The sequence below is a fragment of the Drosophila navojoa genome, chromosome 5 (genome assembly GCF_054131105.1).
Source record: "Drosophila navojoa isolate 15081-1374.11 chromosome 5, UAZ_NAV_1.0, whole genome shotgun sequence".
In the NCBI taxonomy this organism is placed as follows: Eukaryota; Metazoa; Arthropoda; class Insecta; order Diptera; family Drosophilidae; genus Drosophila; species Drosophila navojoa.
This window is the reverse complement of record NC_142893.1, coordinates 7537170-7564058: the sequence shown is the minus strand read 5'-3', so window position 1 is coordinate 7564058 and position 26889 is coordinate 7537170. Positions and strand designations below refer to the sequence as shown.

Below are 26889 nucleotides of genomic sequence, written 5' to 3'. Positions count from 1 at the left end.
GACCGTGCTAACAGTGCACAACTGTTTAGAAAGCAGAACGGCAACAGAATTACAATCGATTAACGATAATCAAAACAAATATCAAAGCGCGCACGTGGAATACACCGCGTCTTCTCATTCGGCTGCAATTTCTTTAATAATTCTCCTAAACTATGGTATTCTTCACCTGCAACATTTGCGGCGAGTCCGTTAAAAAGCCCGCCGTCGAAAAACACTACCAGACTAAATGCCGGGGCAAGACAAAAAACGTCTCGTGCATGGACTGCCTCAAAGATTTCTACGAGGAGGAATATGTAGCGCACATTAAATGCATTTCAGAGGCTCAAAAGTATTCCAACCAAAACTTCGTGCCCAAGGAGCCAAGGAACAAGAACGCACAGAAACAGGAGAGCTGGATGGATATCATACGTGCAATATTGGATAGCAGCGAGTACCAGCTGACGCCGACGTTGCGCAGCGCCTTCCAGCGTCTGCAGAGCGTGGACAATGTGCCGCGCAAGAAGGCGAAGTTCGAGAACTTTGTGGGCAACTGCATGCGTATGCCACGCCAGCAAGCAACCCAGGTGTGGGACATACTCGAGAAGGAGCTGAACAAAATGAAGGAGGCCAAACAGGCCGAGCTTCAAGCAGCCAAAGCGGCCAAGGAGGCAGAACTGAAGCAAAAGGAGCAAGAGCAAGAGGCGCCGCCCAAAAAGAAATCCAAACTAGAGTCATCAGAACCCGCAGCAGCTGCAGCTGAAGCTACCGAAGAAACCAACGAATTCGATTGGGCTGCACAGCTGCTGAAGCTAGTGTCCAAGCAGCCCGATGGCATCTTCCAGGAGAAGCTGAAGAAAAAGCTGCTAAAGAAATACACAAAGCATCTGGCGGTCGAGCAGCTCAGTGAGAAGCAAACAAAGAAGTTTGAGAAACGCTTTGACAAGCAGCTCAAAAAGTCGGATGCACTGCAACTGGAAGGCGATTTAGTTAAGAGTATCCAGCAGGACGTCTCATGATCTAGCGTAATTTAGACCGTATCTTAACGTAATGTTAGCGAACAATTAAATGTGTAAGCAACAATTTAACTCAACTGAATTGTCTCTACTTTCAAGATATTGCTCTCAATGAGCTGAACTTGCTTTGGTATATCTGCATCAAGGATGATCTGTACTGCATTATTCCTGCTGTCTGAAGCCTTGGCATATAAATATGTGGTTGCTCTTCATGATTATCATTTATTGCTGCTCCATCTCCTTCTCTCTACACAAATCTATTTCTTTGGCCGTTGCTCGCACTTTTGCAAATATTGTCGCACGACTCGGCATTGCGCTGTCTTGTGAAAACGCTCCGCTGGACACTTTAATATCATCTCCCTGACCATGCACTCCATCACCAGACCCGGAAACGGATGACAGCCATATGTGGTCAGACGTTTGGCCAACAATTGCATGTCCTTGTGCTCGAGCTGTCCTAGAGCTGAAGAGCAGTTCTCATATATATGGATTTGTTACTAAATGAGTCTTGCATACCATGCTTGTCGCACTTGACGTATGCCTCGTAGAGCAGCGCTTCATCCGCCGCATTGGCCAGGTCGTTCTCCAGGTGTTCGCGCACGTGATTTAAATTTAGACTCTGACGATTGGCTGCCAGAAAGTCGGTGCTATTGTATGTGCATTCAGCCGTGCACTGGAAATGGATATATATTAGATCTTTTTATATGAAGTAGGGCTGAATGATGACTAAGTTGAGCTGGCAGAGTAGCTGTAGAGTTGGACTTTTACGTAGATTATTTCTAGAGACTATTACTTGAGTTGAGTTTAATTCAACTACCTGCACCTCTAGCCCCCTCCCAACCCTTTTTAATACTCACATACAAATAGAGCAGCTCATCCTCATCGGTGGTATAGTGAATTTTGTCATGCCAATCCGTTTGACAGTCGCTGAACTGCGGCGATTCGTCATGCAGATCGCAGCAAAAGTCGTGCTAGAAAATAATGCATAACAAATAATGAATTAGATATAAATGAATATATAGTACACATATATAACATATTTTTATTATAAGAATCAAGTTTCACCATTGTATTAGTCGAGTGGTGTTCACAAAACTCGTCCAGCTGTGGCATCATGCGCACCACTTGAAACCACAGCACAACATTCCACAGTGGCCACCACACAGAGAGCATTTTGAATGCGATTCACCACTCGATGGGTCTCCTCCATCTCTTTTATAAGCAGAGGCCAGCTAATTGGCCGTAGCTGAAAACAATTTAAAATCTTTTAATCACATGCTTAATTTAAGTTTTTAATTATTTGCAATCTACATTAGAGTACAAAATACCAAAACTTCGGTATTGTGATAGAGCATGCCGTCATATTGGGTATACAGTTAATATGTCATTTAATAATTTTATAATATAGTTATATGAAATTGGATATTGTTTATTTGATGTATCATCTCTAAGATGTAGTTTTAGTTATTCTACTCCTTCTCTTGTTTGTCTATCTAATCCTACTCCTAATCCCCTTGTTCTTTTCCTTCTCTTTCTCTCCCTCTTACTAAACCTCCAACTCATACATACATCTCCTCTACCTCCTTCCTGCCCAGTCGGCTCTTCTACTGTCTGTAACTACGACTATCATCTCATTCCAATATCGCTGTTTTTTTTTTCTGTCTGTCAACAAAACTTCAATTTATTATAAATGCCAATAATAAATACATTAAAGTATTTTAGAGTTCTTTCTCTAATGTTATATTCGATTATATCAAAAGTAGCTGTTGGATCTACGCCGACGTCTCGCTCTGATTCCTGGAATTCGGCTGCAACTCCCTGAAGATAAATGATTTCGGGAGTAGGCAGCCATCCATCACCGATCAAGCGGCACCTACCACACACACACACACAAATATATTTAAATATATGTATATATTTATGCATGTATTCCCATGACAGACGCGCCCTGCTGCCAAATATAGTTAAGGCAAAGAAAATTCACTTTCGAGTTGGAGCTGGAATTCCATGTTGGACGACATGATGGACTGACTGATGGCTGCAGTGCGTGCATGCGGAAGCAACTGCCGTGCCCCTGTCCTCTTGCAACCAGCTGCAACTAATTAACCGAGAAATACATCATAAATAGCCCAAGTAGATGATCATTATACATAAAGCCGAAAACCAAAGACGAGGCCAGAGTCACAGACGCTCTGTCGCTCTGCCTCAGAACTTTGCATTTGTTTATTTTTACAGAGCCGCAGTGTTCGTCTGTATGTGTGCGTGTGTGGCTAAGGGAGTACGTCTGCGGCGCTTCACGGTGGCATCAAGAGAGAAGGAGAGAGAGAGAGAGGGAGAGAGAGAGAGAGAGGGAGAGGCAGTTCAGAGTCCAATCAAGCGGCACGTGCCCGCCCTCGCCTGAAGTTCAGTTCAACGGAATTGGAACGCGTGCCTCGCCCCATCTAAATGTTGATCTCAATTTTTGGGGTCACCCTACAAACGCCCCACCTTGTGGTTACCAGGCAAACAACCCAAACACACCCACCGGATTGAGCAATTCTAATCTCAGGGAGAGTAGAAGCTCTATTAACTATATATGTATGTGTATGCAGGGATTCTTTTGATGATGGCTCAGGAAGTATTTCTAAGCTCATTAAATGGGTTGGGTTTGCCAGCATTAGATCATCAATTGATATTGGAGTGGGTACAAGTATTAGTATACTCGATTCTACAATAGATGCATATATTTATAATTAAGCTTAAATATAGCGTATTAATAAATATTTATTAAACATATTTATAAACGCGAGCACAAATGTAAAAAAAAAATTGACAAAAATGTTATAAATAAAAATGAATAAAATTTATATATTTCTTTCATTTCCAAGAACTCGCCAATTCAACACACGTCCAAAAATCCTTTTTGTAAAAATTTTCCACTTAGTTTATATTTAAAATTTTTCTTATTAATTTGTCCAACTCTTCGGCTGTAAAATATTTGCAAAAAACAAGAAACGTCCGAACTTAATGCGTGTGGAACATAAATGTCAACGGCAAAAGCGAAATGTCATAAATAAGTAGGCGAAATCATCATCTATATAAAATCTAGATCTTTTTAGATCAGTGCCCACTCTTGCACGCTCTCTTCGCTCTTTTCTGCTCGCGCTGCACGCTCTGTTAACTTTCGCTCGCTGTTAAGTGCATGCATTTGGATGCCATTTGAAATAAAAGCGAAATGCATTTGAGTGTGGATGATATGTTAGCAGCGAAGACGAAGCCTCCAGGCGCTGTTAAAAAGACTCAAATGTGAAAAAGCATACACACACATACACACAGCCATCCATTTTGTGTCTCTGTTAAGCGTGAAGACTCCAGACGCACACACCCACACGCCGCGTTCTGTTAAGTGTTAACGGTCAGAGGGACCGAACCAAAGAGAATTCCACAGAGCGGAGCTGCGATTCAGTGAAGATTTTGTTTTCATCGCGTGCGGTTCACTTGGCTCCGCTAAAGAATCGAGTCGAATCGAAAGCTATAAAGGAGACAAGGTGCTCCAAGACACAATTCCATAGACCTATTCCTATATATATTTAAATATATATATATAATATATATACTATTGCTATAGACGATAGATACTCAGTTGTCTGCCGGTTCGTTATTTTTAAATTCGATATTTTTGGAAGCAAACACTACGCGCGCGTCTCCGTGTGTGTGTGAGTGTGTGTGTGTGCCTGTTTGTGTAAAAATGCTGATCGCGAAATTGTGAAACACGCACAGATAAAGAAATATTATTTTGAGAATTTCTTTAAAAAAAAAATCATAAAAAATCAGATTAAAACTTTGCCATGAAAACTTTTAACCAAAAACTGTGGCGGCTGCTGCTGCCGCTGCTGCTGCTTGGCCTGAGCCAGGTGCGAGGTCAGTACGAGAATTACCTGGACAGCCTGCGGGCCCAGGAGCTATACGAATACGTCGAGGGCAGTGGAAGCATACAATACTTGGCCAAGGGCAACAGCGAACAGGCGATGCTCCAATTGGAGCAACCCATTAGCTTCTATAGCGACAAATATGAACAGATCTACGTGAGTACAACGAGTTTATATACTAAGTATACCTATATAAGTATGAATATTATCTGCTAATAAATTAGCTCTAGAAATTGTGCTGAATGAATTTATTTTTGTTGCATTCAACAGCAGCTGATAAGAGCGCAGCGATAAGCTTAAGCCGATTGTCTATCAATAGGCATTATGCAAATAGTTTGCTTACTTTAATACGTGTATTTATAGCTAAGTGGACAACAGAAATCGGCATGAATTTTGGGCAGCATATCTGGCTCTGGCTCATTTCGACATCACCGAGACTGTGTAAAAGTAACTCGCAGATACATTTGTATCTGATAGATACATTTCCACTGCGACAGCGATTCGCACGCACGCACTCAACTCGAATACGAAATAATACAACACTTGAGGGTGGTCCATGGCAATCTTGTTCCTCACTCTTCTCTTAGTTTCTATAGGCATAGACACACTCTACAATAAATAGCGAACAAGTCAACCCATTGATGTTCCCGTTGTAGCTACAACACACATCTAGCCCGCCTTGGCTCAGATCCAAACTTTTAGCCGCCTTTTTTTTACGAAATACTCTGAAAGGCGGGTATTTGAAAATGCTCAGCGAATGTGCAACACTATTCAATGAAATGCTATATGAAAATCTGTTTTATAGTTTTGGTTCATTTTGTTAGATAATGAAAACTATCAGCTAGGCGAATATTATATATAAAAAAGTATCAAAACTTAGATTGACTTTATAAATAACAAAATTATTATAGGGACAATCTTACAATCTTTTACTTTCCTGCTCTCAATGTGAGCCTTTCTTTCTTGTCTCCCTCTTTCTCTGTCTCGCTCTCTTTACCTGTAGCCTGTTTTTTGGCAACTCTCTTTTTATAATCAATATTTGATGTCTTCAAACTATTTTTCTTATTTAATATTGTAATAGATGCACATGGCAACCCCTCCATCAATAAGCACTTATAGTATTTATTACAAGCAATTCTGTTTGCTGTACTTTCCCTTAATACTTAAAAATAATCTGATTAAAAGCAATCATTATTCTAATCAGCAATCAGAGACGGAACCTTAAGTAAGCATATACATTTTAAAATATATTTTAGCTAAGTAAGCGTATTAAAATTTTCATTACCTCTATCTCGTCCACTATTCCACATTCTACCTCTGTTTTCTTGTTGAATGTCTAAAAATTATGATGTGCTCTTAGCGGCGCGTCGAGGCGAAAGTGTCGCCTATTTTTGTTAGTTAATTAACTGAATTTATGTGTCTGACGTCGAAAAATAGCACGCGGCACAGAATTGTGTGTTGTGTGTGTGTGTGTGGCATTAACATTATGGCCATAGAAATGCATAAATATTCGAGAATTCCTTTGACCAGAAATAACCAAAAGCTTCTTCTCCTCCAGCCAATTCACATTATTCAATTTAATTGTTATTAAACCCCTTCGGCGCTGCTAAAAATAGAAGATCAAACGGAAAAGCTGGCTCGATTTATTTTGGAATTTATAAAAATTCAGTTGAATGCAAAGCTACATGAGTTTTTATAGAAAATATATAGAGCTTTTGTGTAGAGTTGGGAATATAATAAAAGAAAGTATAAGAAATATATATTACCTTTTTTTTTTTGCTTTACAATATTTGCTCTGCTGTTAGAACAAAGAAAAATCAGATAATATTTAAGTACCACAAGGCTGTCTGCTAAATATATTAAAAACTAAGGTTAAATGAAAACTTGATAATAAATTTTAACAATATTTTTTTAGGCTGTAAATAAAATATTCAAAAAATTCCTTCATAGCCAAAACACAAATTTCTTAAAGTAAATAAAATAAATCATTAACCAATAAATCAAATCATTTACAAAAAACCTTGGTAAATTCTACTGCAGTCTTTCGGGTCTCAAGTGGCTTTGGCAAATATTTCCACACACACATTTCTGTAGCCCGCTGAGATGGCGAGGATGAAGTGCGGCCAGTCTTGGTGCTAATTTGTTAGAGAATTGCTTTGTGCCACAAAATACAATCGCTATCATTCTTTCCACTTTTTGGGCACACACATGTGCTCCAGTTCCGAAAATAACAAAAGATCGACAAGAAAAGAACAATATATATATATGTATGTGTGTACGTCTATATATTTGTTTATTTAGGCAAAATGGATGCAAGAAAAATACGCAAAGTTGTGCAATTGAAGTTGAAAAGTGTAAAAATTGTGGAGCAATTGAATTTGGCATTCCAATTGGAGTGCGTGGCGATGTGTGAACAGGAGCAGGTCGCGCAGCTGGATAGTGTTGGCCGCTGGCTGCGTCTATTTATCTAGCACTAATTTAGAAAACTCATTAGAGAAAGTGAAGGCGGCTCTCTCTCTTCTCTAATGATCATTGAGGCGCGCTTGTTAATGATTTGTTTTTGTTTGGTTTCCGGCAGGCGCAGTGGCCGTTAAATGTTAAGTGCCCTGTTGGCACTTCACAAAGCAGCTAATTGATGGACCATATGCACTTATATACACCATCCATGCCCTCACACCCACCCCTTACCCACACCTAAGAGGCACTTCAACTAAGCGCATCCCATTCACATCTCCATTGCAGATCAACACGAATGGCATTTTGACATTCAACGTGGAGTTTACGGAGTACTTGAATCAGCCCTTCCCACTCGAGTATCCCTCGGTGGCGGCCTTCTACTCGAACGTCGACACGAGCAACAGCAACGACGACAGCTCCATTTCGCTCTTCGAGTCAAAGGATCCTGAGCAATTGAATCGCGCTCAGCTGCTGGTGCGCTACGCCTACAGCGATTGGACGGAGTTCGAGGCACGCCAACTGATTGTCGGCACGTGGCGCAATGTGGGCTACTTCAACTCGAAGACGGACAGACTGAACACCTTTCAGGTGGCCCTGATTGTCGGCGACTCGCAGACCTTTGTGCAGTTCATCTATCCGCAGGGCGGCCTCAACTGGCTGCAGGGCGAGGCCGGAGAGTACGGCTTGCCCGACATTCGCGCCCAGGCGGGCTTCGTGGCCGAGGATGGACGCTACTACAATCTGAATGGTTCCGGATCGGAGAATGTAAGTGAATATGGAATAATAATACCTTAGTCGGGCACATGTATAGGAAACATTTGTGGCTCTACTCTTGCTTAGCAGCAAATCGTTTTCGTCTTTACAACGCCTCCTTCTATAATTTAATACCTTACTATTCAATCCTCCTTTCCCATTTCAAAGTAAAACTAATCAAGAGAGAAAACTAATCTCACGTTCTGCCACCACTCCACAGGCCCGTTTCCTCAGCGACAGCACCAACTTGGGCGTGGCTGGCGTCTGGCTGTACCAGGTGGCGCCCTTGACGGGCAACGAGAACGTGGTGGCGCCCAACAACGTGGAGACGCGCACCGAGTCGCCGGCCCTCGCCCAGAGCTGCAACGGCAATGGGCATCAGTGCGACAGCCATGCCCAGTGCTACGACAAGTCCGAGGGCTACTGCTGCGTGTGCGAGCCGGGCTACTATGGCAATGGACGGTCGTGCCTGGCCAACGATCTGCCGATGCGCGTCACGGGCTCGCTCTCCGGCCAGCTGAATGGCCAGGCCGTCAGCGAGGAGGCCAAGCTGCAGTCGTATGTGGTGACCACGGATGCGCGCGTCTACACGACCATCAATCCGGTGAGTGGGGAGCAGGCGGCGCAGCTGCGGCTGGTGCTGCCGCTGCTGACCACCGTGGGCTGGCTGTTCGCCAAGTCGCTGAATGGCGCGGCTAATGGCTACCAGCTGACCGGAGGCAACTACCAGCACGTCTCGCGCATTCAGTACGAGACGGGCGAGACGCTGCTGGTGAATCAGACGTTCGAGGGCTTGAACTACTGGGACCAGCTGACGGTGAAGATCGAGCTGACGGGCTCTGTGCCACGCGTGCCAGCCGGCGCTGCACTGCATCTGCCCGACTACACGGACGAGTACAGGTTTGTGCGTCCCGGCGAGCTGCACTCGCTGCAATCGCATCAGCTGGAGCTGGCCGAGGAGCAGCGTGTGATTGGCTTCCAGGTGGATCAGCGCATACTCTACCAGAGCTGCCTGCGCGACGACGATGCCGATCCCACGGACAACAGCGTCCTGCAGAAGGTGTCCAAGATCACGCTCGACTACTTCGAGCGCGACCAGGCCCTGCGCACCAGCGCCCTGAGCAAGATCGGCGTCGATGCCGAGTCGAATGCCTGCACCGACGGCAGCGTCCAGTGCGGCGAGAATGCCATCTGTGTGCCCTACGAGGACACCTATCGGTGCGACTGCCAGCACGGCTACTCCGCCCAGGTGGACGAGCGCGGCGGCGAGAGCTGCATCGATGTGGATGAGTGCGCCCTGGGCACCCATGTCTGCGACGAGAACGCCCTCTGCTCCAACAACGAGGGCGGCTTCACCTGCGTCTGCTACGATGGCTACGAGGGCAACGGCTATCGCTGTCTGCGCAACAATACGGCCGAAAACATCGAGTACCCCACGCCCACGCCAGTCGACGGCCAGCAGGGCTATCCGACAGAGGAGGACCAGCAGCAGCAGCAGCAGCCACGCCCACAGCAGCCCGAACCAGAGCAGCCGGACGAGCATGTCGACTATCAACCCAATCAGAGCAATGGACAACATCTGGATGAGTGCTACGTAAGTGTGAGCAGGGGAAATTGCATAAAAGAAAAATTATGTGATGGCAGAGTTTCAAGAGACAAATAGCGGATAGTATCTAGCGGATAGTATCTTAAAAGAAAAGTATCTCAACAGATAAATAGCCAAAATAAAAGAATCTGAAAAGGAAAATATCTACAAGAAAGGTAAATAGAAAGAGAAGAGATTAACAAATATAAGAAAATTATCTAAACAAGTATTCTCGACTAAAACTTGAAAGTAAATGTTCCTTTAAAATTGATTAGTCTGGTAATTGTTTTATAGAAACTTTTGAAAATTCTTAAAATTATTTAAACTATGCCTAAATATGGTCAGTTTACAAATAGATTTAGTGGTTTAGTTTTTGGTGCATCCAATTTTCTGGCCGTGTCATTCACAAAGCATCGAATTCGTCTATCTCTAACAGAAGCCCAGCCAGAGGGGCGGGCCGCAAGTTTTTCAGGGATAACTGAAATCGTTCTTTGTTTCGTTCCGAGTTCGGTTCACAATATTCAAAATGGGAAATGATTTGTTGTTGTTGTTGTGGTTTGTATTTTTCAGAGCTGTTCGCCGGATGCGGACTGCTACGAGGGACGTTGCAGCTGCCGTGAAGGCTTCTCGGGCGACGGCTATAGCTGTGCGAACATCTGCGGCCATGACGAGGTCTTCGAGCATGGACGCTGTGTGCCCCTACTGATGGTGGATGAAGTGGAGCCGCGCTGCAATATTCTGGGCGACTGCACCTGCCCGGAGGGCTACGAGCTGACCGAGGAGCAGCGCAGCTGCCGCTTCACCGGCGGCTATGAGGTGGACAGCAGCGAGGATCTGCTGCCGTGCGACGTGGACTCCAACTGCCATGTGAATGCCCGCTGCGTCTGGTGGGAGCAGCAGCTGCGTCACATCTGCACCTGCAATGCCGGCTACAGCGGCGACGGCTACAACTGCGATCCCATCGAGGACTCCTGCGCGATTGTGAGTGAACCAAAGCGAGCTGCTCCCATTTGCTAATCCCTCCATTCCTTTCGATTCACGCAGAGACCGGGCATCTGCGATGCCCACGCCAACTGCGACTACAACGAGCAGCTGGGCAAGTCGGAGTGCGTCTGCCAGCGTGGCTACCAGGGCGACGGCCACAACTGCCAGCTGGCCCCAGAGTGCCAGGCGGCGGAGGAGTGCGGCGAGAACGCCTACTGCGATGGCGGCGTCTGTCAGTGCAACGCCGGCTACGAGCGGGACGTGAGCGATCGCTGTGTGCCCGCGGGACGCTGCGGCTCAGTCTATTGCGGATCGAATGCCATTTGCAAGTGGGATACGGCGCTGAGTGTTCAGTACTGCGACTGCATCGATGGCTACCAGGGCGACGCACTGACCGGCTGTGTGAGCATACCCATACCCTGCAATGTGCGCAACAACTGCGGCATACACGCCACCTGCGAGCCCACCGAGTGAGTTGGCCGAGTGATGATGCGAGGCAAGAGCTCTCGATTGATTTGAAATATTTCCACTGCTCTCCATTCAGGGATCCCGCCAACTATACGTGCCAGTGCAATGCCGGCTATCGCGGCGACGGCTACGTCTGCATCGAGGAGCAGAACTGCCTGAGCAATCCCACGATGTGCGACATGAACGCCAAGTGCCATTCGACGAACTCGGGTCTGGTCTGCGTCTGCAATCCAGGTGAGCTCCTACTCTTCCGTCTTCTTGCTGCGCTGCGGCACACGATCCTCGGGGCAGGGTGTGCACGAATTGATGAACACGAAGGTGAAGATGGCCAAGGCCAGCACCACGTTCAAGTAGCCATTGTTGCGATCCCAGGTCAGGGGATGCATAAAGAACTCCCGCATCGACTGCAGCGTGGTCGCCTTGCGCCGATATTGCTCCACCTTCTGCAGCTGACGGCGCTGCTGCTGGCGCAGCGACCACAGCGCCGTCTTGCCCCTCAGCAGCGTGGCAGCCGGCTGGCCCAGCCCGGTCAGATTTCTAAAGCGCGACACCTTCGCTAGCATACTTTGTACGGGCCGCATCTCGTTTATGTTTCGCGTGTGTTTTTCACCAAAAAATATTTACGACTACGAATTTAGTTAGGAATTGAAATCGGATGCGATATGTTTCGAGGGCTGTATTGAATGCGAGTGCAAGATCAATGCCAACTATTTACACTATATATTCAAGGGAATTCTGAGGCAGAGCAAACCTCCAAACTTTGGGAATTACTTCAATTATTTGCGGAAGGAGAATTTTTAAAAAATATTTTAATTACTATTTAATTAATAATTAATTTTAATTAGTTTTTTATAAGAGTTTTTACTGATCCTTACTTTTTAACTATTTTCCTATCAACATTTTATTATAAGAAATTCACGATATTACATTTTTTAGTTGGTAATAACTTTTAATTACTCTGAATTTGTTGATTAATTACTGTTAATTAGTTTAAGTAATTGATTCGAAAATAGATTACTTGTACATAATTACTTGCTCTCCCTTTTCCCCTTTCTTCACTCTATTATTTACGTCAAATTAATTCCGCACTTACCCATTTTAATCATTGATTTTCTCTGCAGGTTTCTATGGCAATGGCTCCGTTTGCTTGGAGCGCCAACAGCACGACTCCAACTTCCTGATTGTCAGCCAGGGCGTGGTGTTGGTGCGTGTGCCCCTGAATGGACGCAATGTACGACCCATCAAGGTGGCCTCGATGGCCATTGGCCTGGACAAGGACTGTGTGGAGGGACGCATTTACTGGGGCGACATATCGGCACGGAAGATCATCAGCTCCAAGTACGATGGCACCGATGAGCGCGTCTTCATCAGCACAGGTAAGTGGAATGAATCAATGGGTCTATAGGTCATTTCATTGTGAGCTGTGTGCCTTGCAGACATTGAGTCTCCGGAGGGCATTGCCATTGATGTCATCTCGCGTCGCCTGTACTGGACGGATTCGGAGAAGGACACCATTGAGGTGGCCAGCCTGGACGATCCCACGCTGCGCGCTGTCATCATCAACAAGGATCTGGTGAATCCACGTGGCATTGCTGTGGATCCCTACAGAGAGTGAGTCGAACTAACCAAGAAATGCATTAAGATCCAGAGAGATTCTCTAATCTCGCTTTCCGCTTTTAACAGGAAACTCTACTGGTCCGACTGGGATCGCTCGAACCCCAAGATAGAGTACTCAGACTTGGACGGCACTGGCCGGGAGCTGCTGCTGGGCGCCAACGATGTCAAGCTGCCCAATTCGCTGGTGGTCGTCGAGCACAGCGGTGAGTTGTGCTATGCGGATGCGGGCACCAGGAAGGTGGAGTGCATCAATGCACAGAGTCGTCAAACGCGCACCATATCCCAGGAGCTGTCCTATCCGTTCGGCCTGACCTTTACGCACGATCAATTCTACTGGACCGACTGGACAACGTAGGTGCTCGAAAGCTTTACCTAATATGGAAATTCTCTTAGTTTTGCTCTCTCTCTCTCTGTCTCTCTCCTACGTAGCAAGAAGCTGGAGAGCGTGGATAGCTCGGGCGTGCGCCAGAAGCCCATACAGACGTCCTTCTTTGGCAGCCACAAGCTGTACGGCATGACCGCCGTGGAGCAGAACTGTCCGCAGTACTCCAGCCAGTGCCAGATCAACAACGGCGGCTGCACCGATTCACGGATCTGTCTGGTCAACCGCAAGGCGCCCTCCGGCAAGAGCTGCAAGTGCACCAGCGCCTCTACCGGCTGCACCGTGGCCTCGCCCTACGACTACGTAGTGCCACGCAATTAAATTAGTTAAAATCACCAACAAAAGCAGAAAAGAAAAGCAAATTAACTTATGAAATGAAAAAAGGAAAATTATTTTTGTATACGCATAACAATGAAATCTATAAACTAAGAATGTTGAAGATCACGTACCAAAGCAAACCAAAACAATTAATTCATAATACAAATCAAACTAATGTGTGTGCCATCTTTGTAAAGCTACTCAATCTAATAAATAATATATAAATAAATAAACAGATGTATGTGTAATTATTTGTGTGGGCAGGGTTTAAATATATGAGTGTCTGAATTACATAATCTACCGAATAGTGAGATTAAAAATTTAAAAAAAGGGGAAAATTCAAATTGAATAATAGATTATTTTAATACTATATTAAATATTCATATAAATATATAACTACAATTGAAAATTTGATTTTTGTTGATATTGGAAAAGCAAAAATAAAAATAATAATAATACATTTTTGTTTTAAAAAATAATAAATAAATAAATAAAAAAAATAAATAAAGAAATAAAGAAATAAATAAGATATAAAGAAAAATTCAGATTCAAATAATACTTGAATAAAAATTATTTTAAGTATTTAAAAAATTAAATAATTGTATGTACACCCTAAATCATATTTAAAGCCAGCAAATCAATTAAATGCAATTTAAAATCCGTTAATATTTTAAATAAATAAACAAAATACTAAAATAAAATACATTACAAACAATTTATTTAGAATATTAAATGATATTTAAATACACTTATAATTCAATTGTTTTGCTTAAATATGCTTGTAAAAATAAAATAATATTTATACATTTAATTATAATTTGTAAAAAAATTTTCATCTAAAATACTATTTCAAATTCCAAGTCCCGCCCCATTTTGAACCATCAACAACTTCATTCAGTTTTCATCAACTATATATTTTGAATTTATTGTGAGTTTTTCTTGTCATGGTTTTGTTGTTGTTGTTGTTGTTGTCGCGTACCTTAAAGAGCACATTTAAATATTACAGCAAAGTTGTATGATCTAAACTTGTAATATGCTGCGCAGAGCATTCAATTATCAATTAAAGATAGTAAGTACATTTGGTTTTTCTTTAGTTGTTTCTTGTTGTTGTTGTTGTTGTTGCTTGTGGTTCTTTGATAACTAATTGTAGGCATTGCCATCTTTTTGCTTTTTGTACATTGAGACATTTACTAATTGCTAATTTAGTGACTGCTAATAGAATACCTAGTACATACTAAATATATATATTTATATATAGTTGCTAAATGTTTTCTTTCTTTTTTTTTTGTTTTTTTTTTTCTTTGTTGTTATTGGATGTGCTAGGCTTATCTAAGCGCGCATAGGTCGCGTAGGTTCTTGAGACACTGGAATGCATGGTTCAGCATCGTTTCAAACTGGAACCGAGTAAAATTCACTTAGTATAAAATTGTTTTGTGCTCTATGTATACATCTTAAGGTTCATGAATATATATTGAAGTGTATATATATATATATATATATATATGTATATGTATGTGTGTGTGTGTGGAGTGTAGGTACATTTGTATGCTTTAGCTAAAGGCTAATTAATAAATTTTCCCTGTTGCTGGGGACGTGTCTGGGTTTCGTTCTTTGGAGCTGCCAATCGACAGTTCAGATATATATATCATATATATGTGGTTGATGCTTGGGGTATGTGTATAGCTCATTGAATTTGGTACAGTTTCGTTTACAAGCTATAGGCTTAGGCTTTGAGCACGGCCCTCAAAACCGAACTAAGTGCTTAAGGACTATCGACTATCGACTATATATGTATATATATGTTCATAAACTTTATTATTAACTAATTTCTGTTGTTTTGCGTTGTAGTTCTAATAGTTTGTATGCAGTTCCTTGAATGCTACCATCTTAAGAGCTAATATTTACAGCGACTACATAGCATTGTTTCTCTATATTTTCATTTTTGTTTGTTTTTCTTTGTAAAGCATTAGAGTATACCAAAGCCTGTTTCTTTTGAATGTTTTATGTTCTGAAAACCATCATTAAAAAGTATTTTTTTCTTTCTTCTAAATTTATTTTTTTATGAATGGAAAGAATATTTCGGTACAAAACATCGATAGCACCTTTCTTATAGTAAAATATAGTTTATTTACTTTAGCGAAATAGCGAATTCAATTCAAAACTCTGTGCAACATATGAAACCTAAGGAAGTAGCTGTGTGCAATGCGAAATCTTCAAATTTATAGAGAATGAAATCATGAACAAATTCCGACTACAACTATCGCTTACAACTATCGTATATACATAATTTCTATTGCTACGAAAAAGCTGTTGAAATCATTTTGAAATTTTTATTATAATTAATTTTTTCTGATTTTTTTGGTTTTGAGCCTCTTGTTTTTGGGGCAGCTAATTTGCATTAGAGCGAGATATGCTAGAAACGAATCGAATTTACTTAGATCTACATATATATAGAATGCATTAGCAGCTAACACATCTTAATGCACGATACTATTTACAGCTAGCTAAAGTGGTATTTACCATTCCATTCATGCCAATAGTTTAACTACTTTGTTGTTCCCAAAACACACTTTGTTGCACACTTTTTGAATAAAGCATACCGAATTTTGAATCTAATTTATTGCTACTCAAATACTTAAGTGTAGTTTGCCTATAAGCGAAATGATAAAACACATCCATATCTTGTTTGTTTTTTTTTTTTCGCACACTTAACTAAGCCAACTCAGTGAGAGAAAGAGATAGGGTTGGAGGGGAATTCCCCATCTAGGGGGCAATGCTAGAGTACATTTCATTAGCTGCGACACGCACACAACACAGACACGGGACAGGCTGCTTTTGGGTGGGTTGGGTTCTTAATACATAATACGCAGAGATGAGCCATTGAGAGTTAAAGATATATTCGTGGCACGAGTCGTGGCCCTAAAGGCCAGCTGTCAATAATAATGAAGATAATAATAATAATAATAATAATAATAATAATAATAATAATAATAATAATAATAATAATAATAGTTTAAATACTGCAAATATTTATAATAATAAGATAAATTATGTAAACAAAAATCATACTGCAATCATATAAAAAACTTATATATTAATAATAATAATAATTAATAAAAAACAAACAAGTTAGTAAAAAATAAATGAAATATTATTAGAAATAAAAATAAAAGTAATTAAGAATTTTTATTTATATTTTGTTTTTAATAATAACAATACATTAATAAATAATCCTTAGATAAATGTTTATTGTAGAAAAAATCAATCTTAAATTTTTAAAAAATATATATTTTATATATAATAATAATGCATACTCCATAATTTTGTCAAAAAATATTCACAACAGTAACAAAATAATAATAACAAAAACAAAAACTTACATTGTGTTTCAAGCACTTTTCTCACAGTAAATAAAGCGTGACACGATATATCCACACGCGCTCATCTCTTTACCACTTCTTTATATAAATAGTTTTGGAATTGTTTGTTATACTCGTTTTTCTGTTTTTTATTATTTTTTTCTAGGGTTAAGCAGCTTGACCTTATATTAGGCAGAGGCAGTTCTTGCTCGGTTAGAACTTGTCTCGACGTCTGTGTGTGCTGGCCGAATTCTATATCCATTTGTTTTTGGACATGGACGAGCGGAGTCGGCGACCCCACATCAGGTTGTATCATACAATCGTGCCCTGCAAATGCTGCGGCGACGGCGCCTGCGACGACTGCGGCAGCGAGTCCTGCGCCTGCAGCGAGGCGCCCGACGAGGTGCTCGGCCCGGGACCCAGATCGGCGGTATTTATGGCCAGCGAGGAGCCGGCGCCCAGCATGCCGCCGCTGCTGCCGCCCCCGCCACCGCCACCACCACCGCCACCGCCACTGCCACCACCGCCGCCGCCGCCGCCGCCTCCTCCGCCAGAGCTGCCGCCAAGTGCCGACGGATTAATGCCGCCCACACCGCCGCCGCCCAGCACACACGGCACGCCCAACATGGGCGTTGGCTCCTCGGGCGGCGTCACTTGCAATGAGATTTGATTCTAGAGAGAGAGCGAGAGAGAGAGAGAGTAAGGGAGTTGAGCAAATCTTTAGGCAGAGTGAGCGGGAGTCCATTACCTCCATGCCAATGCTGCCATTGAGTGATATCTTAATGGGGTTGCTGTGATTGGTGGCCTGCATCAGTGTGGTGAAGTGACTGATGCCGATCTCCTCCAGCGAGGACTTGCGACGACCATGGCTGACGCCCACGCTGGGCAGGCCCTGCCGCAGCGAGGACGAGCGACGCAATAGTATATCGTTATCGATCTGCAAGTACAATAATATTGGACACATCCAAAAGGCAGAGGCCGGATTAGAGACTAGCGGCAACAAGCGAATGGCCAAAACAAAACGAAATACAAGAACACACAAAGACACATGAATTACACAATACAAATTGGCTACAAGAATTTCTCTCTCTTTTTTTTCGGTCTCCTAAACACACATTGAAGTGAAATCCGTGCCGCACGCTAGTTGATTAAATTGTTATTATTGTTATTATTATTATTTGATCGTGATGATTAGTATTGTTGCTGTTATTATTTCGTTACGGTGTTTATATTCGTTGCGGGTGCAAAAACCAACTCGAGTTAACGGAAACGGAAACGTGATGTGGACATATCCGTTGCGTGCGTGCTTTATGGTTATGAATGCTTGCTGAACAGCTTTAGTTGTTCTTGTTGTTGCTGATAGTTGTTGTCATTGTTGTTGTTGTTGTAGTTGTTGTTGTTGTTGATGTTGGTCTGGCTGTTGCGGCTGTCGAGTGCTGCGGCTTTTCGAAACGCTTCAATTTTGTGAAATGGATTGATATTTGCGAGTCTTTCGAAAACGAAATGCAACCAAATTTTGATGCTCTACATGAATCTATGTGTTTGAGTGTGTGTGTGTGTGTGTGCTAGCAGTGTGTGTGTGAGCATTGTTGCATTTTATACATTGTGCTTCTTCATACAACAACTGGGTGTACGATTGCTCAAGTCTAGGTGTCATGTTAGCCAATTAGTTAAAGTAAAAACAGATTTCGGTAAACCGAAACATTCAATACCCTTGCAGCTCGTTGGTAAGTATAAATTGAGCCACTATCTTTGTATAATACTAGGTATGTATTTGATTGAAGAAAATTTTAATCTATCTCTATGTGTATATATAAAAAATAAAAAATAAATGAATATAATAAAAAAATAAAAATAAATAAAATAAAATATATATTTTTTCTTTTAATTTAAATTAAAAAAAAAATAAATAAATAAAATAAAATATTAAAATAAAAATAAAATATGTAAATATATATTTTTTTTTCTTCAATTTAAATAACTAAAAATTTGAATTCCCTCGTAAAATATGGCTATAAAAATGCTTTCCAAACTTAAGAAAAGCAACGTAACATTTGAGGAAAACTTCTTTTTGAAATATTCATTTTTGCATGCTAGTTTGATTCCTATGAGAAACTGAGAAGGTAATTATACATTTTATGGCTCAACTTGATATTCATGTTTTTGATGTTCCTGACTCAAAAAACTTTCAAAGTTTTCGCAGCTAGATAAATCGATTTAAATTATTTTTACTGTTGCTGCAAAGGTATTGAAATGATAAATATGTATAGCATGTAGCAGATAAATATGTATTTATGCAAAGCCAGAGCGGCATTGATAGATTACGAATTTAAGGCATATATGAGGCAACTCTGGCATTGGATAAACACACAGTTATCTAGGTAAAGTTGTGGACACAAATGGAGTGGAGTATATTTCTTGGAGTGTCGATAAACGTGAACGCAAAAAACAGGAAAGTGGAAATCGTGTGTCTCAAATCGAGAGGCAGTGAGTGAGTGAGACAGTTATGGAGTAAAACAGAGAGAGACAGTGACAGAGAGGGGAAGAGAGATAGGTGTAGGAGGTGTGGATAGAGAGAATAATAGCCAACCCGCAATGAGTTACTCCTGCCGCGCTGCGAGCCAACCACCGTCGGACTGTCGGGTAGAGAAAGAGAATTCGATTTAATTTGCTGCATCGGGGGCGTACAGCGCTGCGATGATCCATACCCGGCCAATGTCTGAACGCTCTGCATTTGCATGGGGTTCAAACCGGCGATGCCGGAGCCGCGTCGCGAACCAGCTCCGACGGCGGTGTTGCTCATATTTGGCATTTGCGGGCCACAGGTGGCGCCCAAATTGATGTTCGAACAGAACGATATGTTCGACTTGCGGCGCGAATTGTGACGCTCGAAGGTCTTTTGGGCCGAGAACGGTGAGGGGCGCACCAAATAGCTGTGAATTAAATATTGAGATAATGAGTTGAACAGAAATTAATTAGCTTGAATTTAAATATATTAAATATTTGTAGGAGATTTGTATTTATTATAATATTATATTAATTATTAGAACTATTTGCAATTAAATCAAAAACCTTTTTAAGTCTATAACTTTGGTAGTAACATATAAGTATTTAAAATCAATTCGCATGTCTGAGAGTTAATTAACTAACTTATACTTTCTACTATGAGTTCTTTAAAATATTCATTAGACCATCTTAGAGCAGCTTAAAAGCTTTATAAATTGAAGAATATGTTTAGAATTTGCCAACAAAGCTTGGGCTCTATCAACTCTATTCAAATTACAAACTAGTTTCAAGAAAAAAAAAAAAAAACATCAGCCAATCCCTGTTTTATTCTGCTCCACTGTTCCCTAGATCAACTATAAGAAATCGTACTCATTCGCTCTCGCTCTGAGCAACAGCCGAAGGGCATTCCGTTTCTATCGTTTTTGTTTACAGCTGAGCGTCTAGGCTATATAAGTTTCTTGAACAGTAAAGTCAACCCTCTCTCGAAGCATACTCACATCAGATCGCCCTCCTCCAGCTTAAGATCACAGCTTGGATTGATTATCACATAGGACAAATGATTGCGCTTCTCGCTGACATCGTCGTAGTCGATGGTTGGCAAATTGAGCGACTCCATGCGACTGCGCACCAGATTGGCGATCTCCGCCCGCTCGATTTGCTGGGCGTGATTATCGCGTGCCTCGTCCGCCAAATTGATGGAGTACTGCAAGAGATGTTGGTCCAGCCAAAGATTAGAAATGTATGCAAGTCGTAGAATTTATTGTCAATTTGTTAGTTACACATTGATGCATATGTGTGTATTTGTTTGTTTGTGTCTGTGTGTGTGCAGTGATAATGTTATCTTAGATATATACTCAGTTTTCTGGCATCCATCACCAACAGCATGCGTCAAAGCGTTCAAGAACCAAGTTACAAAACGAACTAAAACTCACCTACCTCTCGCGACACGCCCACAATTGTGATATTTGTGTGTGTATGTGTGTGGTTTTTTCTATGGACTTGAAATGAGTTTACTTACGGATGATCCTTTACGCTCCGCACAGCCGCCCAGGCAATTCACTGACTTCTGGCGTGGCCGGCCACCACCGCCACCACCTGCACCACCACCAATACCACCACTACCACCACTACCCGCTGTCGGCGGACGATATGTAACACCTCGCAGCATTTCCGTGCTATCCTTGGTGGAGTCGGGCGTGCCAGTCTCCTCATCATACTTTCCATGGAATTGTTTTTTTTTGTTTTTAATTTTTTTTTTTGGCCGGGTCGAGATGGTTTTTGGTATGCAAATTTCAATGAATTTTTCGGTTAAACACAAAATGATTTACATTTTTAATTGATTTTTAATTGAAATGGCAGATTGTTTCAGTTTTATGCATGAATAATGTTTCTCTTTAAATATATATGTATATAATTTTTTTTCTTTGGGCTTTATGCTCATTTAATGTCTTTATATATATAATATATAGATATATGTATAGATGTATTATTTAATGTGTGTGCGTGTGCATGTGTGTGTGTGTGTGTGTGTGTACAAAAAACAAGGTAACATTGAATGTGTGTTGTTAGTCATGCCGAATAAAATGTTAACTAAAAGCCAAAACATGTTCGTAATCAATTTTTCGTTTATAATCAAATTAATGGAAAAAGCATCGAAAGAAAATCGAAAAAGAAAAACTGAAATGAAAAACTATTGTTCATAGAAAGGTGCTTTGCAAGCGCTTGTTCACAAATTCGCGCAACGAAATGATCGAAAAGTCAATTAAAAATCTAATTAATATGCTAAATGAAATGGTCTCTTCAGGATTTTGCCTATTTCGTGCTTTGCAGCTCGAGTTTCATAGTCGCCGTTCGTTTCGCTAATTTGTATCGATTTTTTAATCAAGCTAAGCAATTTTAATGAGCATTTCGACACACGAAAGTTTTCAAGGGTGTATCTATGTATTTTTTTAAATTTTTTTAAATTGAAATTAAATTGGTGGAATAACGAACAGAATAAAAGCTAAATACTCTATGGCAATTGCTTTAATAAAATTGCTTTATATTGTATTAATAATAATAATAATGATAATGATTTTAAATGAAAGTTTTTATAAATGAAAAAATATATTTTTTCTATATAAATATTATTATTATTATTTTTTTGAATATATGTATAAACAAATGATTTACGTTAGGTGGATAATTAATAAAATATTTGGAAAATATAATAAAAATATATCACTTTATTTTTAAGTCAATAACCAAGCAACGATTATATAATAAATGAAGCTGTGGCCAACTTAGTGACTCGTGTTGGATAATTAATAAGTATCAAAGGCCACACAACACGAAATGCAACAAGAGGCGAGTCCAGACAGCTGCAAGGGGTTAAGCGGGTTTTGGTTCGGGTGTTTTACAACGCCTATGGACAATGTAATTATTTATGTTTTGTTTTTCGTGGCCAGCTATTGTCCTGGCGTGCAGGACGCACAACAAGCAAATGCAATCAGCTAATTAAAGGACTGCATGCAGAAAAATTAAAAATTAAAAAAAAAAAAAACGAAAACGAAACGGAAACGGAAATAAATTACAGCGAGCGAGGAGAAGAACAGAGTCATGCAAGCGAATTCCTAGCTAACTCTACTATACTATATATCTACACACACACACAGGCAAACTACTACTACTACTACACACACACATACACACACACACGTAGAATGGCCATAGAGAATGCTATGGCTTATGAGGCAGGCAGGCAATTGTTGTGAGAGTTGTATGAGAAATGTATTTGATTTTTTAAATAGATTTTGTTGTTGTTCTTGTTGAGTATATTTTTAGCATATATATTTTTTTGGTTTGTATTTTTAGTTTGTCCTTTTTTGACTAGTCTATAATTTGTTATTAAATATTTGTGACTCACTGCGTGCGTGTGCGTATTTTCAATAGCTGGTCAAGTCCAATACAAACGCAAATTAGTTTATTTTCATTTCAACATTTCATTTCGACAGACAAATTTGACAATGGGTCGTATGAGTAATTTATTCGCAAATTGGCGAGGCACCGGGGGAGCGCCAAGAAGGCTGGGGTATTTTCATTTTCTTTTGATTTATTTTTAGCTAATGTGTGTGTTTATATTACGAGTAAGGAGTAGGCAAAAGATGAGCTAAAAATGGTGGGAAAAAACTTTGGCAAATTCTTTCGACTGGCTGATTGAATAAAATATATAAAAATATAAAATCAACTACGAAAGTTTTTATCTTTTTTTGTTAAGGTTTATATACAAAATCAAGGGGGAAATTTTTATACAATTGATGCTAAATCAGCACGCTATGCTTTATGTATTCGAAAGGGTTTCTTTGGCTAAGCATATATATATATATATATATAATTTATATGTATATGAGGAAAGAAAAACTCTAGATCGTTGTTAAGCGAGTAAAAGTTACGTTAATTGAAATTTGATTAAAAATCTGTTTAGCTTTGCCATTACGTTCACAAGTTCAAGAGTAACAATTGAGAAAAAGAGAGTTCTTGTAGTAGTATAGTATATTGTATACGATTACTTATAAGTAGATATAGGATATATAGAATATATATTGAGTAAAATATGCAAATGAAGTTTAGATATTTTTTGTTTTTTTTTTATTGGCGCAGACTTGTCTCAAATGCAGTTAGTATCGAAGCGTAAGCGTGTGATTTAAAAACAAAATAAACTCAATGGACGAAACACTTAAAACAAAAGTAACACAAACTAAAACATAAACGAATGTCCGCTAATTAAATATTAAGAACCAAAGACTAACTTAAGCCAAGTACAAATCAATTTCATTTGAATTTCTTTTCTTGTATACCCAAGTTGTGAGCAAGAGACAGAGTTAGTTAGAGACAGACAGAGAAAGAGAGACAGGCTGTGTGAGTAGTGTATTTTTGGTGTGATAAGTTGAAGGCAAAACAAATTTTGGTTGTTTTAGTTCTGGTTAGTTTAGTTTAGGTGCGGCCAATCGGTTTGGCAAAAGGGGCCCAAAAGGTTGAAAGTAAACTTTGTTCGATTTCAGAGTTTGTTATTTTTATTGAATTTTGATTTTTTTTTTTCGTTGTTGTTTTCTTGGCTGGCTGCATTTGTTTTGGACTCACCGATGGACGCAAGCGCACACAATGCCTGCTGAAGGCGGAGAAGGGTCCCCATCTCTCGACCGGCGAGTTACTCACATGTGAAGTATCCGCATTGGAGGTGTCCTGCGTGCGATAGATACCGATCGGAATTTCGCAGGTGGTCGAGCAGAGTTTCTGATACAGACGCCCATAGGTGCGTATCCACATGTCATCTTTCGTAATGCGCATCTGTCGGGAAGGGGGAGAGCGGAAAAGTGAGCTTGCTTTATTTATTCTTTGAGTAATTTTTATTGTTGAGGTATTTGTTTTATTTATTTTTACTTTTTATTTATTAGTTTTTTATTATTTATTGTGTAGTGCTTTTTTTTGTATGACAATTAATATTTATTTAATTTTAAACTTTATTCATTTTTTTGTATTTATTTATTTTGTAGTTTTTTTTTAAGTTTTATTATATTTTTATTAATTTTTTTAATTTATATTTTTTTTTATATTATTAGTATTTTATAAATATTGTTTGCATTTAATTTTTATATATTATTTATTATTTATATTTTTAATTGCATTTTAATTTTTATATATTATTTATATTTTTAATATATATATATTTAATTCATTTTGTAATTATTATTATTTATTTATTTTTAATTTTTTATATATCTATTTTTTCGTTTTTGTTCTTTTTACCGAAGTCAAAAATCCACTGCCTGGCGCCTGATCAATGCCCAGCAAGAGTCGCACAAATGTAATCACATAGTCCTTGACAAATGCCTGGTAGAGCAGCGTGTCCAGCATGGAGGCACTGAAGACCGCGCCGGCGGCGAAGGGCAGACGAAACATGTACGAGATGTGCGAACCGCGCTCCTTCTCGCGCTGCAATTAAGTGAGCGACAAATTAACCAATGACAACTGCAACGATAAACCCCCCGCCCCGGGGCCCACCCTGTTACCGACCTTCTCCATTTTGCTGAGATGCAGTGCGTACTTGTCGTGCGCCCGGAACTGCATGAAACGCATATTGGAGCTCTGCGACAGCTCCGTGATGCTCTTGATGCTTGGAAAGAATCTGAACGGAAGTGAAGAAGAGTTAGACTTGAATACAGTTATCTCTTCAGATCGACTGCCTACTTGAACATATTTTGCACAGCAACTATCGTATTGCAGTCGGAGAGCGAATCCTCCTCGGCGGAGTTGGAGAGCTCCTTGTTGACCACCACAACACTCTCGGCCAGCGTAATGCCAGCGCGCAGCAGATCATCCAGGCAATCAATAGAGCCCAGCATCCAATAAACCTAATGGAAATGAGCAGTTAGAGGAGCTCTAAGGAGAGTGAGGATGAGGTAACTCACGAGTGGAAAGTAGGAGAGTGCGTCGAGAAAGGCGACATCGGGTCGTCGCTCCAGCAGCAATATAATGGGATTCAGTGAGGTCTTCGAGCGGAAATGCGCACGCAGTGGAATGATAAAGTTGTAAATGCCATTCGAGGCGTAGTCCGCAGCCAGAATGATGGTCTTGTTCTGCCATTGGTACTCCTTGGCATTGCGATAGCTGCAGTGCTCACAGACCTAGAGGGGGAGAGAGAGAGAAAGAAAGCGCCGGAGGGAAAGTTGAGACATTCGTGTTTTTTGTTTCTAAAACTTTCTCACCTGTGCCAGCTGCAGACAGCATAACGGTTTCTTCTCCTTGAGCAGGTAGCAAAGCGTCGGACTGACCCCAATGAAGGGCGAGACTGGCGGAAAACCCTTGACAATGCTGCAATGTAGAAAATTAAAGCGTTGCAGTTGTAGAAATCAGTAAATGCTTTTTCGATATTTGTCTTAAGCAAGAACAAATGAAAAAGAGGTTAAAGGTAAAGCGTTTCTCATTGTTCTCGAGTGCAGGATGTGAGCATCTAAAGAGGAGAAAACATGTGTCCTCTAACTACATGGCATCGGTATACATAGATGGTATCTGTATAGCTGATGATTTTCATAAAGTTTTCCTTTTAGCATGCAATAAATGTGGCCCAACCAACAGCTGCTACAACTGGCTAACTTGCTTGAGTCGGAGACTGGCCCACAACAGTGGCTCTTATCGCAACTGACTGTTACATGGCCCTTGGCCAGCAGCAGTGTAAATGAACAACAACAACAACGGCAGCAGCAACAGCAGCAACAATAACAACAAATGAAGTCCAAAGAACAACTTTTGTATGAATGCAAACGACAAACGACAAACGAGGAAGATGCAACTCAGCGTTAAAGCAAAGAATGAAATAAACAACGAAATTGAAAATAAAGGAAGCTGAGGCGTAAGCAGAAACATCAACAACAACAATAACAATAACAACAACAAGAGTGTGGTAGTGTAAAATGTTGGCATAGAATAGTCGCATCGAACGACTATATAAATACGCTGTAAGCACGATAGGTAGGTAACCTACAAATACCTAAAGCTGAATTTTTCAACGGCATATCTGTAATTTATTATATCAAAGACAAATTATTTTATGATAAATTCTTATTCCTATTTTTTTTTAATTTTCTGTAAATGTTTTTTAAAGCATTTTTTATAAATAAAAGAATAAATTAGATAATTATTTTTTATAAATAATTATTTATTTTTTTTATAATAAAAAATAAATAAAATTATTATTTATTTTTTAATTATAAAAATAAAATAATCATTTTTTTTATTTATAAAAATTTTTTTATTATAAAAAATTAATTATTACGAAAAAATTCTGTAAAAACTTTTTTATTTATTAAAAAAAGTAAAGAATTTTTATAAAAAATTAAATGAAATAAATTTTTGTATTTATAAATATTCCTGATTTTTAACATTGGTCAGTTGTCACTAAAAATATGCTGCATAAGCTAGCATTAAATTTATTATTATTTGAGCAAATTTTTTTTATCATATTTTAAATTCAATTTAAATTGCCAAAATTTTCATTAAAACCAACTAAATTCTTTAACTTTCG

The 26889-nt window shown here is 40.1% G+C and overlaps 5 protein-coding genes across 8 annotated transcripts in view; 2 read left to right on the top strand and 3 right to left on the bottom strand.

Annotated features, from left to right (window-relative positions):
• The first annotated feature begins 24 nt into the window (after window positions 1–24).
• Window positions 25–1069, top strand: LOC108654041 (cell growth-regulating nucleolar protein). Its single transcript, XM_018105064.3, has one exon. It carries the CDS (start codon window positions 153–155, stop codon window positions 993–995), a length of 843 nt encoding a protein of 280 aa, XP_017960553.1. The 5' UTR covers window positions 25–152; the 3' UTR covers window positions 996–1069.
• A 135-nt stretch (window positions 1070–1204) lies between these two features.
• Obp46a (Odorant-binding protein 46a) lies at window positions 1205–12370 on the bottom strand. The gene is made up of 5 exons (XM_018105065.3): window positions 12241–12370; window positions 2058–2238; window positions 1850–1963; window positions 1509–1665; window positions 1205–1455 (listed from the first exon to the last, which is right to left on the bottom strand). Exons 2-5 carry the CDS (start codon window positions 2163–2165, stop codon window positions 1250–1252), a joined length of 585 nt encoding a protein of 194 aa, XP_017960554.1. The 5' UTR covers window positions 2166–2238; window positions 12241–12370; the 3' UTR covers window positions 1205–1249.
• Ndg (Nidogen) lies at window positions 4422–13695 on the top strand. The gene is made up of 10 exons (XM_018105057.3): window positions 4422–5056; window positions 7643–8122; window positions 8331–9704; window positions 10266–10676; window positions 10740–11149; window positions 11224–11381; window positions 12269–12523; window positions 12584–12758; window positions 12831–13115; window positions 13194–13695. The coding sequence occupies exons 1-10, from the start codon at window positions 4820–4822 to the stop codon at window positions 13465–13467; spliced, it is 4059 nt and encodes a 1352-aa protein (XP_017960546.3). The 5' UTR covers window positions 4422–4819; the 3' UTR covers window positions 13468–13695.
• Window positions 9967–11850, bottom strand: LOC108654044 (uncharacterized). Its single transcript, XM_089260951.1, has one exon. The coding sequence runs from the start codon at window positions 11726–11728 to the stop codon at window positions 11390–11392; it is 339 nt and encodes a 112-aa protein (XP_089117077.1). The 5' UTR covers window positions 11729–11850; the 3' UTR covers window positions 9967–11389.
• A 3051-nt stretch (window positions 13696–16746) lies between the features above and the next one.
• Window positions 16747–26889, bottom strand: part of SLO2 (slowpoke 2) — a 119610-nt gene continuing 109467 nt past the window's right edge. For 2 of the 4 annotated variants that reach the window (XM_089262380.1, XM_089262379.1), the window contains exons 19-29: window positions 25574–25679; window positions 25277–25492; window positions 25056–25219; window positions 24882–24993; window positions 24615–24800; window positions 23949–24155; window positions 20848–21045; window positions 20327–20532; window positions 19414–19756; window positions 17572–17760; window positions 16747–17495 (exon numbers count right to left, since the gene is read on the bottom strand). In XM_089262380.1, coding sequence (XP_089118506.1) covers window positions 17136–17495; window positions 17572–17760; window positions 19414–19756; window positions 20327–20532; window positions 20848–21045; window positions 23949–24155; window positions 24615–24800; window positions 24882–24993; window positions 25056–25219; window positions 25277–25492; window positions 25574–25679 — 2287 coding nt within the window. In that variant the 3' untranslated portion in view covers window positions 16747–17135. The remainder of the gene's footprint in view (window positions 17496–17571; window positions 17761–19413; window positions 19757–20326; window positions 20533–20847; window positions 21046–23948; window positions 24156–24614; window positions 24801–24881; window positions 24994–25055; window positions 25220–25276; window positions 25493–25573; window positions 25680–26889) is intronic. The other 2 variants (XM_089262381.1, XM_089262382.1) reach the window with 2 other exon arrangements.

Coding starts and splice junctions, on each gene's coding strand:
- LOC108654041 (XM_018105064.3), top strand. CDS start 153: ATGGTATTCTTCACCTGCAACATTTGCGGCGAGTCCGTTAAAAAGCCC.
- Obp46a (XM_018105065.3), bottom strand. CDS start 2,165: ATGCTCTCTGTGTGGTGGCCACTGTGGAATGTTGTGCTGTGGTTTCAA. Junction 1,666..1,849: donor ATGAGCTGCTCTATTTGTAT/GTGAGTATTAAA, acceptor ATCCATTTCCAG/TGCACGGCTGAATGCACATA. Junction 1,456..1,508: donor CGTCAAGTGCGACAAGCATG/GTATGCAAGACT, acceptor ACTGCTCTTCAG/CTCTAGGACAGCTCGAGCAC.
- Ndg (XM_018105057.3), top strand. CDS start 4,820: ATGAAAACTTTTAACCAAAAACTGTGGCGGCTGCTGCTGCCGCTGCTG. Junction 8,123..8,330: donor ATGGTTCCGGATCGGAGAAT/GTAAGTGAATAT, acceptor ACCACTCCACAG/GCCCGTTTCCTCAGCGACAG. Junction 9,705..10,265: donor AACATCTGGATGAGTGCTAC/GTAAGTGTGAGC, acceptor TGTATTTTTCAG/AGCTGTTCGCCGGATGCGGA.
- LOC108654044 (XM_089260951.1), bottom strand. CDS start 11,728: ATGCGGCCCGTACAAAGTATGCTAGCGAAGGTGTCGCGCTTTAGAAAT.